Consider the following 16387-nt stretch of genomic DNA (forward strand, 5'->3'; position numbering starts at 1 on the left):
TTTTTAGATTTTTCTAATAATAAGGTAAACTAGCAAAAATATTGAAAGTTGATAATTCATCATTGATTTCGCAACAAAGCGAAGATGATTGCTCGAATAATTTCATAATAGAAAAATCCAACAATGAAGACTAATCGACTATCCACTAAACCTAACCCAAATGCATCTCGATAAGGACATAAAGATGACTTATAAGTGATCATAATTACGCAAAAGGAGAGAAAGAAACTTCTCATATAAATTGATTTGTTTAGAACTAGAAATAGCAATCCACCTAATACAACTCTCAAGCGCAAAATTTATTTAGATTTATATGGCTAAGCATTTATTGTCTTTGATTTAACTATCACTGATATAACATATAGTTCTAAAACATATGGGAGACTTTATGACACTAACAAGAGTAAGGAGTTGGAACAACAATTAAAGGGTTTTTTTTATGGATAGTTAAACCAGCAGCTTCAGTCATGTCCAAATCTTCCCCACTCACTCCATCTGGTAACGATAAGTTAAACTTGTGAACAACACTTGCAAGTGCAAGCTCATCAACATTCGTGGCGAATAGAGTACCAGGGCAACCCCTTCGACCAGCACCAAAAGGAATAAACTCAAAGTTGTGCCCTTTGAAATCTATTCAACTATTCAAGAACCTCTCTGGCCGAAACTCCTCAGGATCTTCCCATGATAATGGGTCTCTTGCAATTGCCCAAGCATTGACAATTACTTGTGTGCCAGCTACAATGTCATAATCCATTACCTTGGCATCTTGGATTGATTCTCGGGGAACCAACAATGGAGCTGGAGGATGCATCCTTAGAGATTCTTTGATCACCGCTTTCAAATAGTACATGTTTTCTAAATCATTCTCGGTTATGTTCAGTTTGCCTTTGGCTATTTTTCTCACCTCATTTTGTAGTTTCTTCATGATTTGTGGGTGTTTTAAGAGCTCTGCCATTGTCCACTCCATAGTTGTAAATATGGTATCAGTTCCAGCAACAAACATGTCCTGAATTATTATTGTAAAAGATCATAAGAAATTTCATCTTTACATATTATTTGATTGCTAGGAATTGTAACTCTCTAACAGTTCTAATTATTTATTCAAAAATATTTACAAAAATAAGAGCTTGCGTGCAATGTTTTGAAACTAGGACCATTGGGCAAATCGAAAAAAAGATCAGGCTAAGGATTACTGGTTCAACTGTTGGGTCAATTGAAATCAAATCGTGATGACATATTTATATCATAAATATATTAAATATTATTCCTAAATAAATAAATAAAAATACTAGCCAAGATACAATCATTTAAATTATATTTATATTTCAGGATATGTATATTTACATAAATATGTTGACCAAATATATATGTTTATATATAAATATTTATAATAATGTACGAAATTTACTTTATCTCCTGTAGTTCAATTATAGACAAGGAACCCCTTTATAATTTTGGATTAAAGTGCAAAACTAACACTGTTAATAATGGTGAAAAAATTACCTAAATACTCTTATACCATATTCACTTTTTCTCTTCTCTAATCCATATAATTTTCTATCTTAACCACATATTTAACAAATTAAATCATAACTTAAATTGAACCCCCTAATTTATTAGCATAAAATTAACTTAATTTAATTTTCAATTTTATTTGTTTAACCTAATTTCTTATTTATTAACATTTTAAATTAAACATATGTATTAAACCATAAATTAACCTAAATATCTTGATTTATTACCATAAAATGAAATCATCAAATTACTTTAATCTAATTTTTAATTTTTATTTAATAGCACTTTGAAATAAACATAAACATTCATATATATAAATACATAACGAATTAAATCATAAATTAAACTAAACACTCTAATTTATTACCATAAAATTACCTTATTTAATAAGATTTTAAATTAAACGTGTATATATAAAAAATCAAACCATAAATTAACTTAAATACCCTAATATATTACCATAAATTAAATCATCAAATTACTTTAATTTAATTTTTAATTTTAATTTTTAACCTAATTTTTTATTTAATAAAATTTTAAAATTAATGTAAATATACACACAAATATATATATATATATATATATATATATATATATATATACATAATTAAATCATAATTTAAAAGAAAAATTACAATCCAGCATTCTTTTTACAAAAATAATTACAAATTTATAAAACTTTAATTATTAATGTTCATAAGTTTCCCACTAATCTAAAATTATTTTTAAAAAGTTACACTAAATTGTAATTGCCCCTAAATTAAACTAAAAAATTTAATTTACTACCATAAACTTACCTTATTTGATAAGATTTTATATTAAAAATTCTCCACTTTAGCATCCAAACCATTGATTCGATTCATCCAAGCAAGCCACAGTCGCAAAGTCGGGAATTCAACTAAAGGGGACATATTAAAGATAATATTGATTTATTTTTATTTTTTTTATAATAAACAATGGTAAAATATTACTAAACTTAAATATTTTGAGTCTATTTGAATAACTATGAACTTCAAATTAAGCCATTTGAGGTTGAATTTTATAAAAAATATTGGAGTGTAACTATTATAGGTAGATTGAAAAATTATAAAAATAAATAAATAAATAAGTTGAGATAGAAATGATATATTTTAGTAGAAAATTTTTCTAAAAACACATCGCAAAATAGTGTGTATTATATGTCGCAATTATAATATTAATTATGACTCCTTGTGGTATTGGTCATAACTTAGTTATGATTTATTATGATTGTTATTTTGGTTAAAACATTCAATTATGACTCATTGTGGTATTAGGTAACTTATGACTTAGTTATGACTAGGATGGCAAGAGGTAGGGTATGAGTCGGGACATCCACCGCACCCGCACCCAAACCCAAACTCAAACTCAATTCCAAACTCGCAAATATAACTCCCACCCTCGACTCGAACCCAATCAGAATTTTCAAAAGCTTTTCCAAATCCGACTATATCCTATTCAACCATCCCTGCACACATTCTGTTAGGATCAGGGATAGTCGGAGACTCGACAGATCGCGATATTTTGTCATCCCTAATTATGACCTATTAGAATTATTTTTAGGTTATGACCGAAGAAGTAGTGTTTGATTGTTATTTATTGTAGTCTTTTTAGTTATAACTGAAAATGATTTAATCATAACATTTTTTAGTGTTAATATCATGAAATATCATAACATGCATATAGTATAGCTTTTTGGAGAGAGTGTATGGTAAAAGGACCCATTTTAGTAGGATCTTTGTAATTAGAAAAAAAAAAAACAAAAAATCCTTAATTACAATTTGAAGGAAGGCACTATTACAATTTTATAAAAGATATATAAGACATAATTTATATATATATATAGGGGTGCTAATAGAATTATCAAAAAGCTAAGGGGCACGTGACCTTGATCCTTGAGTAAATTTGCCCTAAGATGTAATTCCCTCCATTGAAAACACTTAACAACTCTCCAAGCATTGCGTGGAGTTTCTTAAATCATAAAATACATAAACACTTGAATTTATGACAGTCGCTATTTTTATTTCTTTTTACTTTAAATATATTTTTTATTTGTCCTTATTATATATAGTTATTATTTTTATTTCACTTTATTTCAAATACACTCCAATTTATGTATAATAAAGATAAAGGAAAAAGTATATTTGGAGTAAAGTGAGATGAGAATAGCGGCTCCTAATTTATTGTGTTATATATATATATATATATGTATATAATTATATCATAAATTAACCTAAATACCTTAATTTATTACTATAAAATTAAATTATCAAATTACTTTAATCTGATTTTTTTATTTAATAAATTTTTTAAATAAACATAAACACACACACACACATATATATATAAAACAAATTAAATAAAAAATTAACCTAAATGCCATAATTTATTACCATAAGATTAAATCATACCATAATCCAATTTTTAACTTTTCACCCAATTTGTTACTTAATAACATTTTAAATTAAACACACACACACGCACATATATAACAAATTAAATCATAAATTAACTTAAACATCTTAATTCATTATCATAAAATTATCATAATCTAACTTTTAATTTCTAACCTAAATTCTCATTTAAAAATGTAGTGATTCCAGTTTTGCCACTTTACTGAGTATGTCAGAGATCGAGCTAACCGGTCAGCTTGTAAGGGTCCAGGGGGCACCTCCCTTTGGCGGGTCCAAGGGCAGCACCCTGGCGGGGATCGAGCTGCCCGGTCAGCTCGAAGGGGTCTAGGGGGCAGCGCCCCTTGATGGGTTCTAAGGCAACGCCCTAGCGGGGTTGAGGAGCAGCACCCCCGAAGCAAAAATGCAAAATACATTAGAAGTTGCTTGTCCACTCAAGTGGCCATTTATGCGCTCGAGCAGAAAATGTTTAGTTTCAGAAGTTTGACCTATCTGCAAAAGTACTAAGAAAGTGTATTTGATGCTCGAGCGGGGCTTTCCACGCTCGGGCGGACCATGTTATATCAGTTCGTGAATATAATATTTCAGATCACTTTTGTATATCTCTCTAAAAACATTTCATCTCCCTTCTTTCTACATTTCCCTACGCCAAATTGGATCAAAATCTTGATTTCTCAAGATCCGTTGAGAGTTAGACCGAAGTTCTTCATCAAAGTTATGTAACTTCTCGAGGGCTTCGTTGTGTGCGGTGGAGATCGAGTTTTGACACCATAAATTTTGGGGTTTCATCTCATTTATTCTTTAAAACTTGAGGTAGAGATTTTCTTAGAGTTATATATATATTTTTGGAAGATCTATATGATTTTCAAAATCATCTTTCGATAGCTTTGAAAATTGATTATTGATTCAAGAAGTTTAGTGATTTTGAAAATGGGTTTGTCTCTTGTTCTTTTACAATAATCTTTTGGGTCTTGATCTTCGTTGATTGAAGAAAAGATGATTTTGAAAAGTTTTCTTTCAAAAGATTTGAGTTGTATAGTTTTAGTGACAGAACCTAGAATTTGGAAAAAAATTTTAAGAGATTGAAAATCCATAAATGATATTATTATATTTATTTTGTATGTCAAAATAAATGAATATTTAGAAAATTTCTTGTAATATAAATGATGAATTTCAGGGAATATTAGAATTATTGTTCATTTTGGAAATTATTGTTCAAAACGTTGAAATAGTCTTGAAATGACTAATTGTTTAGGATACTTGAGAAAAGTGAATTGTATTATTCCTTAGATGATGAATTGGAATAAAATATTTGTATTCATCTTGTGTTATTGGTATATCAATTCATTTGATTACATTAAACTTTGAAAGTTGATTTGAAAGCTTACATTGAGAAAAGAATGTTGAGAAACAAGTTTTTATGGAATGATTTTGGGATAAATACGTTGGTAAGTCTTGATAGGTGGTGTAGATGATATTGAATAAGTTAGCCTGAGAGTTCGGGATAAAAGACTGAAAATCCGCCTGGATAGGTGTCGAGCCTTCCAGTTAATACCGGTAAAACTGACAATTTTGTAGTACTTTATAGTCTATTTGTAGACACTGACCTAAGGATTACCAGAGTCGTATTTACCACTCTTGAAATTAATTGTTAAGTTTTGAAGAATTGAAATTGCATGATATCATTGAGTATGAAAGTTTTCAAAGATGAAGATGTGATTTTCTTTCAAAAGAGATAGCATGACATGTGCATTTCATCTTTTGAGACTTGTATAAAATGTATATACTTTGTGAAGGATTTTCTACTAGGCTTTATGCTCACTCTATGGGATTTTTGTGCAGGAAAAGATGTGGTGATGCCGCCTAACTCAAGGCGAGGAAATGTGTGCAGAGAGTACGAGACTCTCATTTTGTTGTGACTCTCTGTGTAAGCCAAGGGCTGTATGTTTGTGGGTTTGAATAACTAGGCTAAAGCCTTGGAAACTTGTAAACTTTTTGGGGTATTTATTTGTCTATTTACTTGTTGTTGGATTAATGTATTGTGGCATGAATAACTATTGTATCATGTAATGTAAGTTTAGAGATTTATATTCGGTTTTTCTTGAAAAAATCATGGTTATTGTATTATCATTTGGATTAGAAATTTGGGACGTTACAAAAAACATTTTAAATTAAAGTATTGTCAGAAGAGGACATTTAGGGTTAGGGTTTAGCTAGAAATATGATTTAATTTGGAGAAGAAGATGAAAATGAGAATAATTTTCACATTTGATCCAATTTGTCTTTGACTTGGGATTTTTCCATTGCTTATTTTTAATTTGAGAGAGTGTGACACACCTTTCATTACTTTTAACAGAAAAAATTGACGGTAACATTTTAATTCAAAATCATAAGAGGCTCTCTATATATATTTGAACCATAAAAGGTAAAGTGTTTTGAAGCAAAACCACAAGGGAAAAAGTAAATTTTGTTTGATTTCCTGCACCTTAAACCCTATAAATTCATTCTCTAGTTTCATTTCCAAGAATCCATAGGTTATGTTTGGATTTATTCAAAATCAACTAGTTCATTGACTTATTGAAATAATTAAAATTTTCTCTATTTTAATTTTCTTTTTCAAGGGAAAAAAATAATAATTGAAACCTAACTATTCCCGTCCTTTTTTAGGTACATGCCAGCACTTTCATGAGTATGACAATGAATTTTCTAATGAAGTTGAAAGGTGGCTAAAATTTTAAAATCATTAGATAAAAGACAATCCAAGACACAAATACAACAAAAGTAATAAAATTGAGTGAACCACTGTATATGTTTTATCTTATATCTATCAAAAATATTAGGGATCATGAAAATTTACTTTGAATTTTATCTTTAAAAAATATATATGTGGTGTAAATTTAAAGTAAAGGGAAATACTACATGTATCAGGAGTTTTATAAAAATCTTATATGTCCAAATATCATTGGGATGCTTATTTTTTTTCACAATCAATCATATTTGACCTATTGTATGTTTAGTTAAAAAAAGTTTAGCAAGATTATTAGTATATGTAGAATTATTCTAAAATTAATAGGATATAGGTTACACTTACAATGAATATAGACCATTGATCCCCTTTTATGAATAATTTTTTAGGTATTTTTTCCTATGTTTATAGTATTGATATATATCTCTGAAATATTATCATGTTAAGAAAATCAATTACTAGAAGAGTACGAGACAAACAATGATATAAAGAGTGGGATGGGTGATCTCATGCCCTTCTTGATATCCAATAACTTGTTTAATTATAGTTGTTAAATCCCTAAATCAAGCTGCAAAAAAATAACGAGCAATGTTAGGTGATTCGAAAAGAATGTTGGCTCGAATGACCCGAATTTCACCTTGCCGGTCGTTCCAGCAAACATCCGGGGGGTCATCCAGCGAGAAAGCTGACAGTCACAGTCGACAAAGGTGACAACTGCAGTAGACAAGCTTTCATCCGGTCGTCCGGGTGGACGTCCAGCCAGTCGTCCAAGCGGACGATCGGCTAATACCCATTTGGGCCATTTGAGCCGCTCATTTTCGGGTTACCAAATATTTTTAAAAAATAACTAAAACAATGAGAACAAGCATTAATTAGCATTAAATAAGAAAACAACAAGTCATTTTACCAAGATGAGAGCTTTTTTTTTTTTTTTGATCGGCAAAAGATAAATCTTTATTGATGAACATACAAAGAGCAATATTACATCAATAAAGAGGAGCTTGGTGCTAAAAAAGCACCAAGCGCCAGTTGGTGAGGAACCAACAAGAGAGAACAAGAAAAGAAGCAAGTAACAGATAGACTAAACTAAAGGAGCAAAGAGCCAACTGCTATACACAGCTGGTATGAGGCAATCCTATGCACCAAAGCAGCAAACCAAAATCCAAAACAACACAGATCTGCAGCCTTCCATCTGCATCTTACTCAGTCCATCCCAAACCAGATTCAACACAGCAGGTCAAACAGATCAGAATGCACCACCCTTACAGATCAGAATCTGTTCTATCCAGCCGTCCAGAAGCAAGCAAACCAGTAGCACCGGCACAGCAGAGTTAAAATCTTGTTACATACCAGCAGGGCATCCAGCAGACCAAATAGAAGTAAACCAGAGACCAATGCAGACCAGTAGACCAAATAGCAAGCAAACCAGTAGACCAATGCAGCCCACTACCCAAAGCCAGCACAGGGCACGCCAGCAGCCTAACTCCTGTTTTTTGGGCACTACAGCAATCCAGAAGTATACCCAGCAGATCAGTAGACCAATGCAGGCCAGAAGTAGACCAATGCAGCCCAAAGCCATCACAGATCACACCAGCAGCATGACTCCTGTTTTTGGGCACTACAACCATCCAGAAGTATACCCAGCAGACCAAATAGAACAAGCCAATTCCTCTGCCCAAGCCATCCGACCTTAATGCATACCTAAACATAATTCAGAACAACCACTATATCAGCAAGACAAAATACACACCCCACTCCAGCCCACTTCAACCACACAAATCAGAACCAAACTCCCACCTACTAACTGCAGGTTGAGGATTATTTAATTTCTTTCTACTGATCTGAACCTTACTGGCCTCAACCTATTACTGCTTTGACCTCAACCTACTACTGCTTTGAACCTTACTGCCATCTGATCTGGTAGAGGTTGGACACTAAATCATGGACTGAATACTCCACCTTCAAGTGCCATTTGGACCACAAAGCTACCTGCACCTTCACTTGTTCGCAAAGAGCTTGTATATTAGGAATGGCATCCTTAAATAAGCATTGGTTTCTCAACCTCCAAACTGACCATAATACTACAGAGGGAACAATCTTCCAAACTTTGAGTACCCAGGACTTGAGATTATGTCTGCCCCCATTCCACCACTGCACCAGGCCTTGTATAGAACCTGGAATTGCCCATGACTGATCCCACCACTCAACCATGTGAGACCAGCACTTCCATACGAAAGGACACATCAGAAGCACATGTTCAACAGTTTCCACTTCCGCTTGGCAAAAAACACACAAGTTGCTGGCACCCAAATGAGCAGCCCCTATTCTTTGAAGGAATGATGAAGTTTTAACTCTGCCACGCCAAGCCAACCAACAAAAAAATTGCATCTTTGGAGGTGCCAAACTCTCCCAAACTCCTGCTGGGACTACTAGATTATTCCCACTAGCTGCAGCCCTCCATCTCCATACAGAGGCAACAGTGAACTGACCCGACTTCTCTGCTAACCATGAACATGAGTCCTCAACCCCATCCCTAAGCCTAGGAGTGAATAACAGCATACCTACCAGCCTCTGCAGCTCCTCTTCCTCCCAAGCTAGTAGGGGCCTTCTGAATTGAAGCTGCCACCTACCTGAGGCACCACTCTTTGCACACATCTGCTGTAGGGTATCCTCCTTCTCTATGGATAAACTAAACAGCCTAGAAAATTCAGCCTTCAGCCCTCTGCCCTCTAACCATGGATCATACCAAAACTTTATCCTCCTCCCATTGCCAACAACTATTTGAACCTGTTCTCCAAAAAATTCTCCCAATTGCTGATTAACCGACGAAAGTTGGGAAATATCTTTCCAAACCCGTGAGATCCCTGCTGGATGATTCAATGCAGGAGACCATCCCCCACCACTTTTACCATACCTAGAACAAATTACGTCTTTCCACAGAGCTGTATCCTCACTTCCATACCTCCACCACCACTTTAGTAACAAGCATTCGTTGACCACACCTAAGTCCCTTATGCCCAAGCCACCTTGATTCTTTCCTTTCGTAACCTCCCTCCATTTAACCATGTGCACCTTCCTGCTGGTTGCGGAACTACCCCAGAGAAAGTTTGCTTGAATCTTAGATATAGCTTTTACTATCCCCTTAGGCATTTTAAAGATTGACAAGAAGTATAGAGGTAAATTAGACAAGGCCGATTTGATCAAAGTCAATCTACCTGCAAACGACAACAATCTCCTTTTCCAAGAAGATAGTTTCTTCTGAATTTTCGCCACCACAGGATCCCAAGTGCTCTTCCTTCTAGGATTTGCTCCGAGAGGCAAGCCTAAAAAATTAATTGGCAATTTATTAGGTAGACAGTTGAGCACCTTTGCGAACTCCTTGGTCTGATCTTCAGTAAAACCCACCCCACAAACCACACTTTTGTGGAAATTAATCCTTAATCCAGAAATCACCTCAAAACACCTCAAAACTCTTTTAATATTAGTGACATCTTCCATGCCTCCTTCACAAAAAATGATGGTGTCGTCAGCAAATTGAAGATGAGAGATGCCCATCGGATTAGACCCTACTGATGTTCCCCTAAATAAGCCCTTCTCAATAGCCCTACCCAACAAAAGATTAAGGGCTTCAGCCGCTATAATGAACAAAAAGGGAGATAGAGGGTCACCTTGCCTTAATCCCTTCTGTGGTTGAAACTCCACCGATGGTGAACCATTAACTAATACAGACACCATGGTTGTTGTAACACAAGTTTTCATCCACCTAATCCACCTCGCCCCAAAACCAAAATTCCCCAACATAGATAACAAAAAATCCCAACTTAACGAATCATAAGCTTTTTCGAAATCCAACTTCAAGATAATTCCCTTCCTCCTACCTCTGTGCCACCCATCTACAACTTCATTGGCGATCAACACTCCATCCAATATATGTCTACCACTAACAAACGCTGACTGCACCTCACTAATCACCATTGGGAGAACCAGCTTTATTCTTTTAGACAACACCTTGGCCAAAATCTTGTATATGGAACTGACCAAGCTAATAGGTCTATAATCACCTAACCCTGAAGGACTATCCCTTTTAGGGATAAGAACCATGAAGGAGCTATTAATCCCATATGATAGCTTGGCATTAGTGTGAAATTCATGGAACAGTTGAACAATCTCACTTTTCATAATGGACCAACATTTTTTAATGCAAGCCAGATTAAAACCATCAGGACCGGGGGCCTTGTTCCCATCACAATCTTGAATAGCTACCCAAATCTCAGCTTCCGTGAATTCTGCCTCCAATTTAGCTGCTGCCTCTGAGTTAATAACATTAAAAGGGCCCGCAAGCTTTGGCCTCGCAGCCCAACTCTCCTTAAACTGCTTGCTAAAGTGCCTCACCACAGCCTGTTTAATCTGAGCAGGTTCCTCCAAGCACTCCCCTTCCACGCACACTGAGTCCAACAAGTTCTTTCTTTGTCTACTGCTAGCCATTATGTGGAAAAACCTGGTGTTCTTATCTCCATTTTGGGCCCAGAGCACCCTGGACTTTTGATGCCACAACCTTGCCTTATCTCTGCATAATTTCCATACCAGACTTCTAACTTCTCTTCTACTACTAATACCTGCATCATCCAGAGACCCAGACTCTGCCTGCAAATCCCACTCATGTAACTCCTCCTCAGCAGACTTTAATAGAGAGTCAATATTTCCAAACACCTCCTTATTCCATATCCTTAGATGGGATCTTAAATCCCTTAGTTTCCTCATGAGTCTAAACCCAGCCCAACCTGACACCTGATTATTTTCCCAAATCTGTTTGACTGCAGGCATAAATGAAGGGTGAGCTAACCATGGATTTAAGAACTTGAATGGTTTGGGTCCCCAATCCCTTTCATCTTCCTTCAATAGAATAGGGCAATGATCTGATACTGATCTAGGTAAACCCCATTGCTTAAAGGAGAATATTTCTAACCACCTAGAATCCAGTAGAAATCTATCAATCCTACTCCATCTCTCCCCTTCCACTGCATTGCACCATGTGAACTGCCTACCTATCATAGGTAAATCTGATAGTTCCAATTTGTTAATAAACTCATTAAAATCCTTCATCCCCCTCTCCCGCCTGGAGCACCCTCTCCTCTCACTAATGAATCTGATTTCATTGAAATCCCCCCCCACACACCAAGGGTTTGGATAGTGGGGAAAAACATCAATCAAGACCTCCCAAAACTTTCTCCTAGCTACACCTTCATTTGGGGCATAAACATTGACTATGGTACACATAAAAGAAGGGCTAGATATACCTGATAAGAGAACGAAATTCTTACTGCAACAGCAGTCAGTAAGCTTAAAAACCTCTGGCCTCCAGATGCTCAAAAGACCACCGGCATAACCTTCCGAATCCACTCCCATAAACTCCATCTCTTCATAAGGCCATAAAGACTTCACAAAACTAGCATCCACCGAACTTCTCTTAGATTCTTGCAATAATAAAACATCCACATTCCGCTCCCTCACCAGCTGCTTTATTCTCCCCCTTTTTTCTAATCTACTCAGCCCTCTAACATTCCAAGATAAAATATGCATGGATAAACTGAATTATCACCCTTTTTTTCCCCAGAATACATTCTGCTATCTTCTATTTGCCTCACCGGCAAGTCTTTCCACATCATTTTCCTCAAGCTCCACTATTTTGTTCACAACGTCTTGCTCTCTGCCCTGGTACTGCAGCCCCAGAATTGCTCCCACCTTCAAAGTTGACTTTGCCTCTTCAATTAAATTCCTTCTACTACACCTCGATTGATTTTGGGATGATGACAAAGAGGAAGCTACAGCTGCAGCCGTGGCTCTGAAAATGGCACCTCTTTGGAACCCAAAACTGCCTAGTGCTCTCCTTTGTTTGTTGACAAAGCCTTTTTTACGATTGTTGAATGTTGCCTTCTCTGCAACCTCCTGGACTTTACTGCTTTCAACACCAGATCTATCTAAATTATTCTGTATGGACTGAAACACATTGGGCTTAAACCTGGGCTGGGCCACACACTCTTCCACTGTCAGCCTCTCCCTGTTGTCTAAACCACTGGGCAAAGGCCCAACATGCAATCCCTCAAGCACTACTTCAAGATTAATTTTTGATGTGCCTTTCTCAAGCCCACCCCTCTCTGTACAAGGCCCAGAAGAGCCAAGAACCCCGTTTGAAATTTGAAAGTTTTTCATCATAACCTGTTGTGAGTTGACAACTTGAAACAGACCTTCCTCATTGGAACATGCACCTACGTTAGCATGCCCCTTGCCTCCCTGTAGCACACCTTCTGCTTCTGCATGTTGACCTTCATCATCCTTATTCACCATATCTGGTCCCTCTATTTCTGTCTCCAGCACCCTGCTCTCCTCCGCGAACCTTCCCCCCATTACCTCCTCCCTTGGTACAGGAACTTTCTGGACACACCTCCTACAATCTCCATTTCCGGATAGTTGGTCCACCTCCTCATTAACTGGGGATGGAGGGAAACCAGTAACATTACCCCGACTAGAACTTAAATTCGGACATAAACAGCGAGGTAGTTCCTCGCAGACCCTTACTGGATACAGAGTTCCTTTACATTCCAAATGAACCACCGTATTAATCATCTTCATACACCTCGTTACTACTCGGACTCGGCCTTGCTGAAAAGATTGAGGGTTATTAACATCCTCCTCAAGTTGGATCATCGTCCCCCAATGATTAGCTATGCTGCGAAAGGTAGTGACACTCCAAAGATTAATTGGAATGCCGAAACAACACAACCAAACGCACCTCTCCTGCTCCACGTAGTGCCCTTCCCCCCATTCTTTAACTGAATCACACCACTCCTGTCCCCACACACTCAGCTTGACCTTCCCTTCCTTCATTTGTTGTTCTGAGCTAAAGGTTAACACTACTAATCTGCCTCCACACTCCCTTGCAATCACATCCTTCATCCCCCTTTTATACAACTCTGCTCTGAACTCCTTGAAAGCGAAAAAATTGCGCAATGTCACCACTAAGCTTTCATAACCCCACCCATTACCTTCCTCAAATGTCTTGATCACCACCTCCTCCCTTTCACTAGCTCCACCATTACCCAATACTTCGGCATATGATTTCTTTCCTCCCTGAAATTGAATCTGCTGCCCTTGCAGTTGATTTTGTATCCTCTGCCCGCCTTCTTTCATACCTATCCTCCTCCGCTCCCTCGGATCAAAACTTTGGGTCTTTTGAAACTCTGCTTTTTTCACCTGCAAAGCCCTATTATCACACCACAAACCATCTGTCTTCTGTATTGCTACCTCTGCAGCCACCTCGCAATCATATCTCACAAAGCCAAATCTAGATCTTGTTGCTTGTCTCCTTTTCCTTGGGATGAACACATCTTTAACGATTCCAAACTTACTGAAAAGGTTGAACAATCCTTTGGGATCCATTGACTCTGGGATATGATCCACGAAAATGGTGATTAACCCTTGCTCCGATCGATATCCTCGCTGCCAAATCGTGCTCTTTCTCCTTCGTAGTACTGGGTTCCATCCACCTTCTCTCTCTTCCATATTGATCGATTATGTTGTACTTTCTGTCGCTTTCTTTATCTTCTCCTCTCTTTCTCTTTCTTCTTTTTTCACACCAAGATGAGAGCTTTGATGGTATCTCTATGAATAGGGGAGCCATCTGTGTTCTCTTGTTGGATTTGAAGTAGAAGATCCACAAAATCATGTTTGCTTTCACTTCCAAGATTCACACTCTCACTGCCCTCTCTTTTCCTTCTATCAACATGTTCTTCCACTACTCCCTCAAGAAATTCATCCATCTCCTTAAATAAATTCTCCACTTTAGCATCCAAACCATTTATTCGATTCATCCAAGCAAGCCATGGGATATAATCCCCCACATTGAAAACACCCAACAACTCTACAAGCATCGCGAGGAGTTCCTTGAACCTCCTCCCTCCTTTTGTTCCACCATACTTCCTCCCCAACGCAACCCTACACACTATATTATTTGTAAGTGTTACAAACATGTCGGTTAAGTTTACCAACGAAGACGAACAAGAAGAAGAGTAGTGTTTGATTTGCTCAATCATAAGGGCAGTTTCTTCTTCTCTCACATTTCGAAAGGACTGTACCCTCTTATTACTAAGAAGGTGGAGGACGCAAATGCTTCTCACCTGCCTCCAATACTCGCCATAGGGACTAAACGCGACATCCTTAGAGTTGTAGGTAAGTCTTGTAGCAATGCTTGTTTTAGGTCTGCTTGAACAGGCGAGATCATGGGTTTTCATGATCTCACGTGCTGCAACGGCCGAGGAGACAACAAGGACTGGGACACTGCCGAAGTGAAGTTGCATAAGGGGTCCATATTTTTGGGCCAGTGATCGGAGAGAGCAGTGAGGGAACAAACCCAGTTGGTGGAGGTTCCCAACAATTGGGAGCTTTGGAGGAGAAGGTGGTGGTAGTTTTTCGTGGCCTGTCGGAGTAGTGGTAATAAGGGAAAAGCATAGGAAGAGGAAGAGTAGGAAGAGGAACAGCGGAAGAAAGTAAAAAGATAAGAAATGTAATGGCAACATCATTTCTTGCTTTAACAATTATAGTATATGTTTTTTTGAATTAAAAAAAAAAAAAAGGGCCTAGTTTCTAGTTTGTTTGTTTTTTTTTTTTTTTGGAACGAGGGTCTAGTTTCTAGTTGAGGAGTACATTTTGTGCCTAGCTAAAGTTCTTTTATAGCATTTTTTGGCGTATGAGTCATGCTAATCCACACAACACGTAGGATAGGATAGGATAATTGATCATGTGTTGAAGTTTCGGAAGAGAAAAACAAAATGACTTCTATACAAAAAATTAAAAAATAAAAATAATTATTGTCTTGAATTTTTCTCTGTGTACGTAACTCTTATAATATATATTTGAAAAATTTTATGATATATACTTTCTTTCATTACAATCATTTTTAATTACAATATTTGTTTCTTTTGTTATGATTTACTATAATATTAGAATGACATATTGTGATGTTAATCATAATATTATTTTGATTATGATTTAAAAATTGTTTAGTTGTACCTTATATGATATTTAATTATAATAATAATAATAATAATAATAATAATAATAATAATTATTATTATTATTATTATTATTATTATTATTATTTGTTAGGACTCCTATAGAATTAAGCTATGACATTTTTAATTAATCAAACCTATAAATATCATAACTTACATAGGATATACACTATTTTAGCATTACCCTATACATTTTGCTTGAAAAGTGAATAGACAAAAATATGTGTTTAAGGACAGATCAAAGATTTTAATTGGTAGGGGGCAAAAATACATATAAGTGCTGAACGGAAATTTTTGTTTTCAAAATTTTAAAGTGCATTATTAATTTCTATATATATTTTTTTGATAATTCAGGTATCCCCAACTCGCTGATTTTAAAGGAAATCAGGACTAATCCTGAGGGCCCTGAAGTTAACGACTGGGCAAATCTCCAGTGGCCCCAAGGGGTGACTCGAACTCGAGACCTGTGGATTTTATCTTCCAGACTTTACCATTCGGCCACTTGCCTTGGGGTTATTAATTTCTATATATCAACACAAAATGTAAATGATACTATGATTAAGTAGGCATTTTTTGTGAACATGGTTCAATATAAAAATTTGATGAGTAATATTAGGTTTTATAAAAAA

At 36.0% G+C, this 16387-nt stretch overlaps 1 protein-coding gene across 1 annotated transcript; it reads right to left on the reverse strand.

Moving 5' to 3' along the window:
- Nucleotides 1-216: 216 nt before the first annotated feature.
- Nucleotides 217-15388, reverse strand: LOC114280656 (norfluorocurarine oxidase). Its single transcript, XM_028223033.2, has 2 exons — nucleotides 14325-15388; nucleotides 217-1006 (listed from the first exon to the last, which is right to left on the reverse strand). Exons 1-2 carry the CDS (start codon nucleotides 15264-15266, stop codon nucleotides 635-637), a joined length of 1314 nt encoding a protein of 437 aa, XP_028078834.2. The 5' UTR covers nucleotides 15267-15388; the 3' UTR covers nucleotides 217-634.
- Between the last annotated feature and the right edge of the window lie 999 nt (nucleotides 15389-16387).

The sequence above is a fragment of the Camellia sinensis genome, chromosome 15, assembly GCF_055761805.1.
Source record: "Camellia sinensis isolate YWXY chromosome 15, ASM5576180v1, whole genome shotgun sequence".
Lineage (NCBI taxonomy): Eukaryota > Viridiplantae > Streptophyta > Magnoliopsida > Ericales > Theaceae > Camellia > Camellia sinensis.

What these genes read in the sequence shown, in the direction of transcription:
- LOC114280656 (XM_028223033.2), bottom strand. Translation starts at nt 15,266, where the DNA reads ATGATGTTGCCATTACATTTCTTATCTTTTTACTTTCTTCCGCTGTTC. An exon ending in CCATCAAAGCTCTCATCTTG is followed by an intron (nt 1,007 to 14,324) that starts GTGTGAAAAAAG and finishes ATAATAATTCAG; the next exon opens with GACATGTTTGTTGCTGGAAC.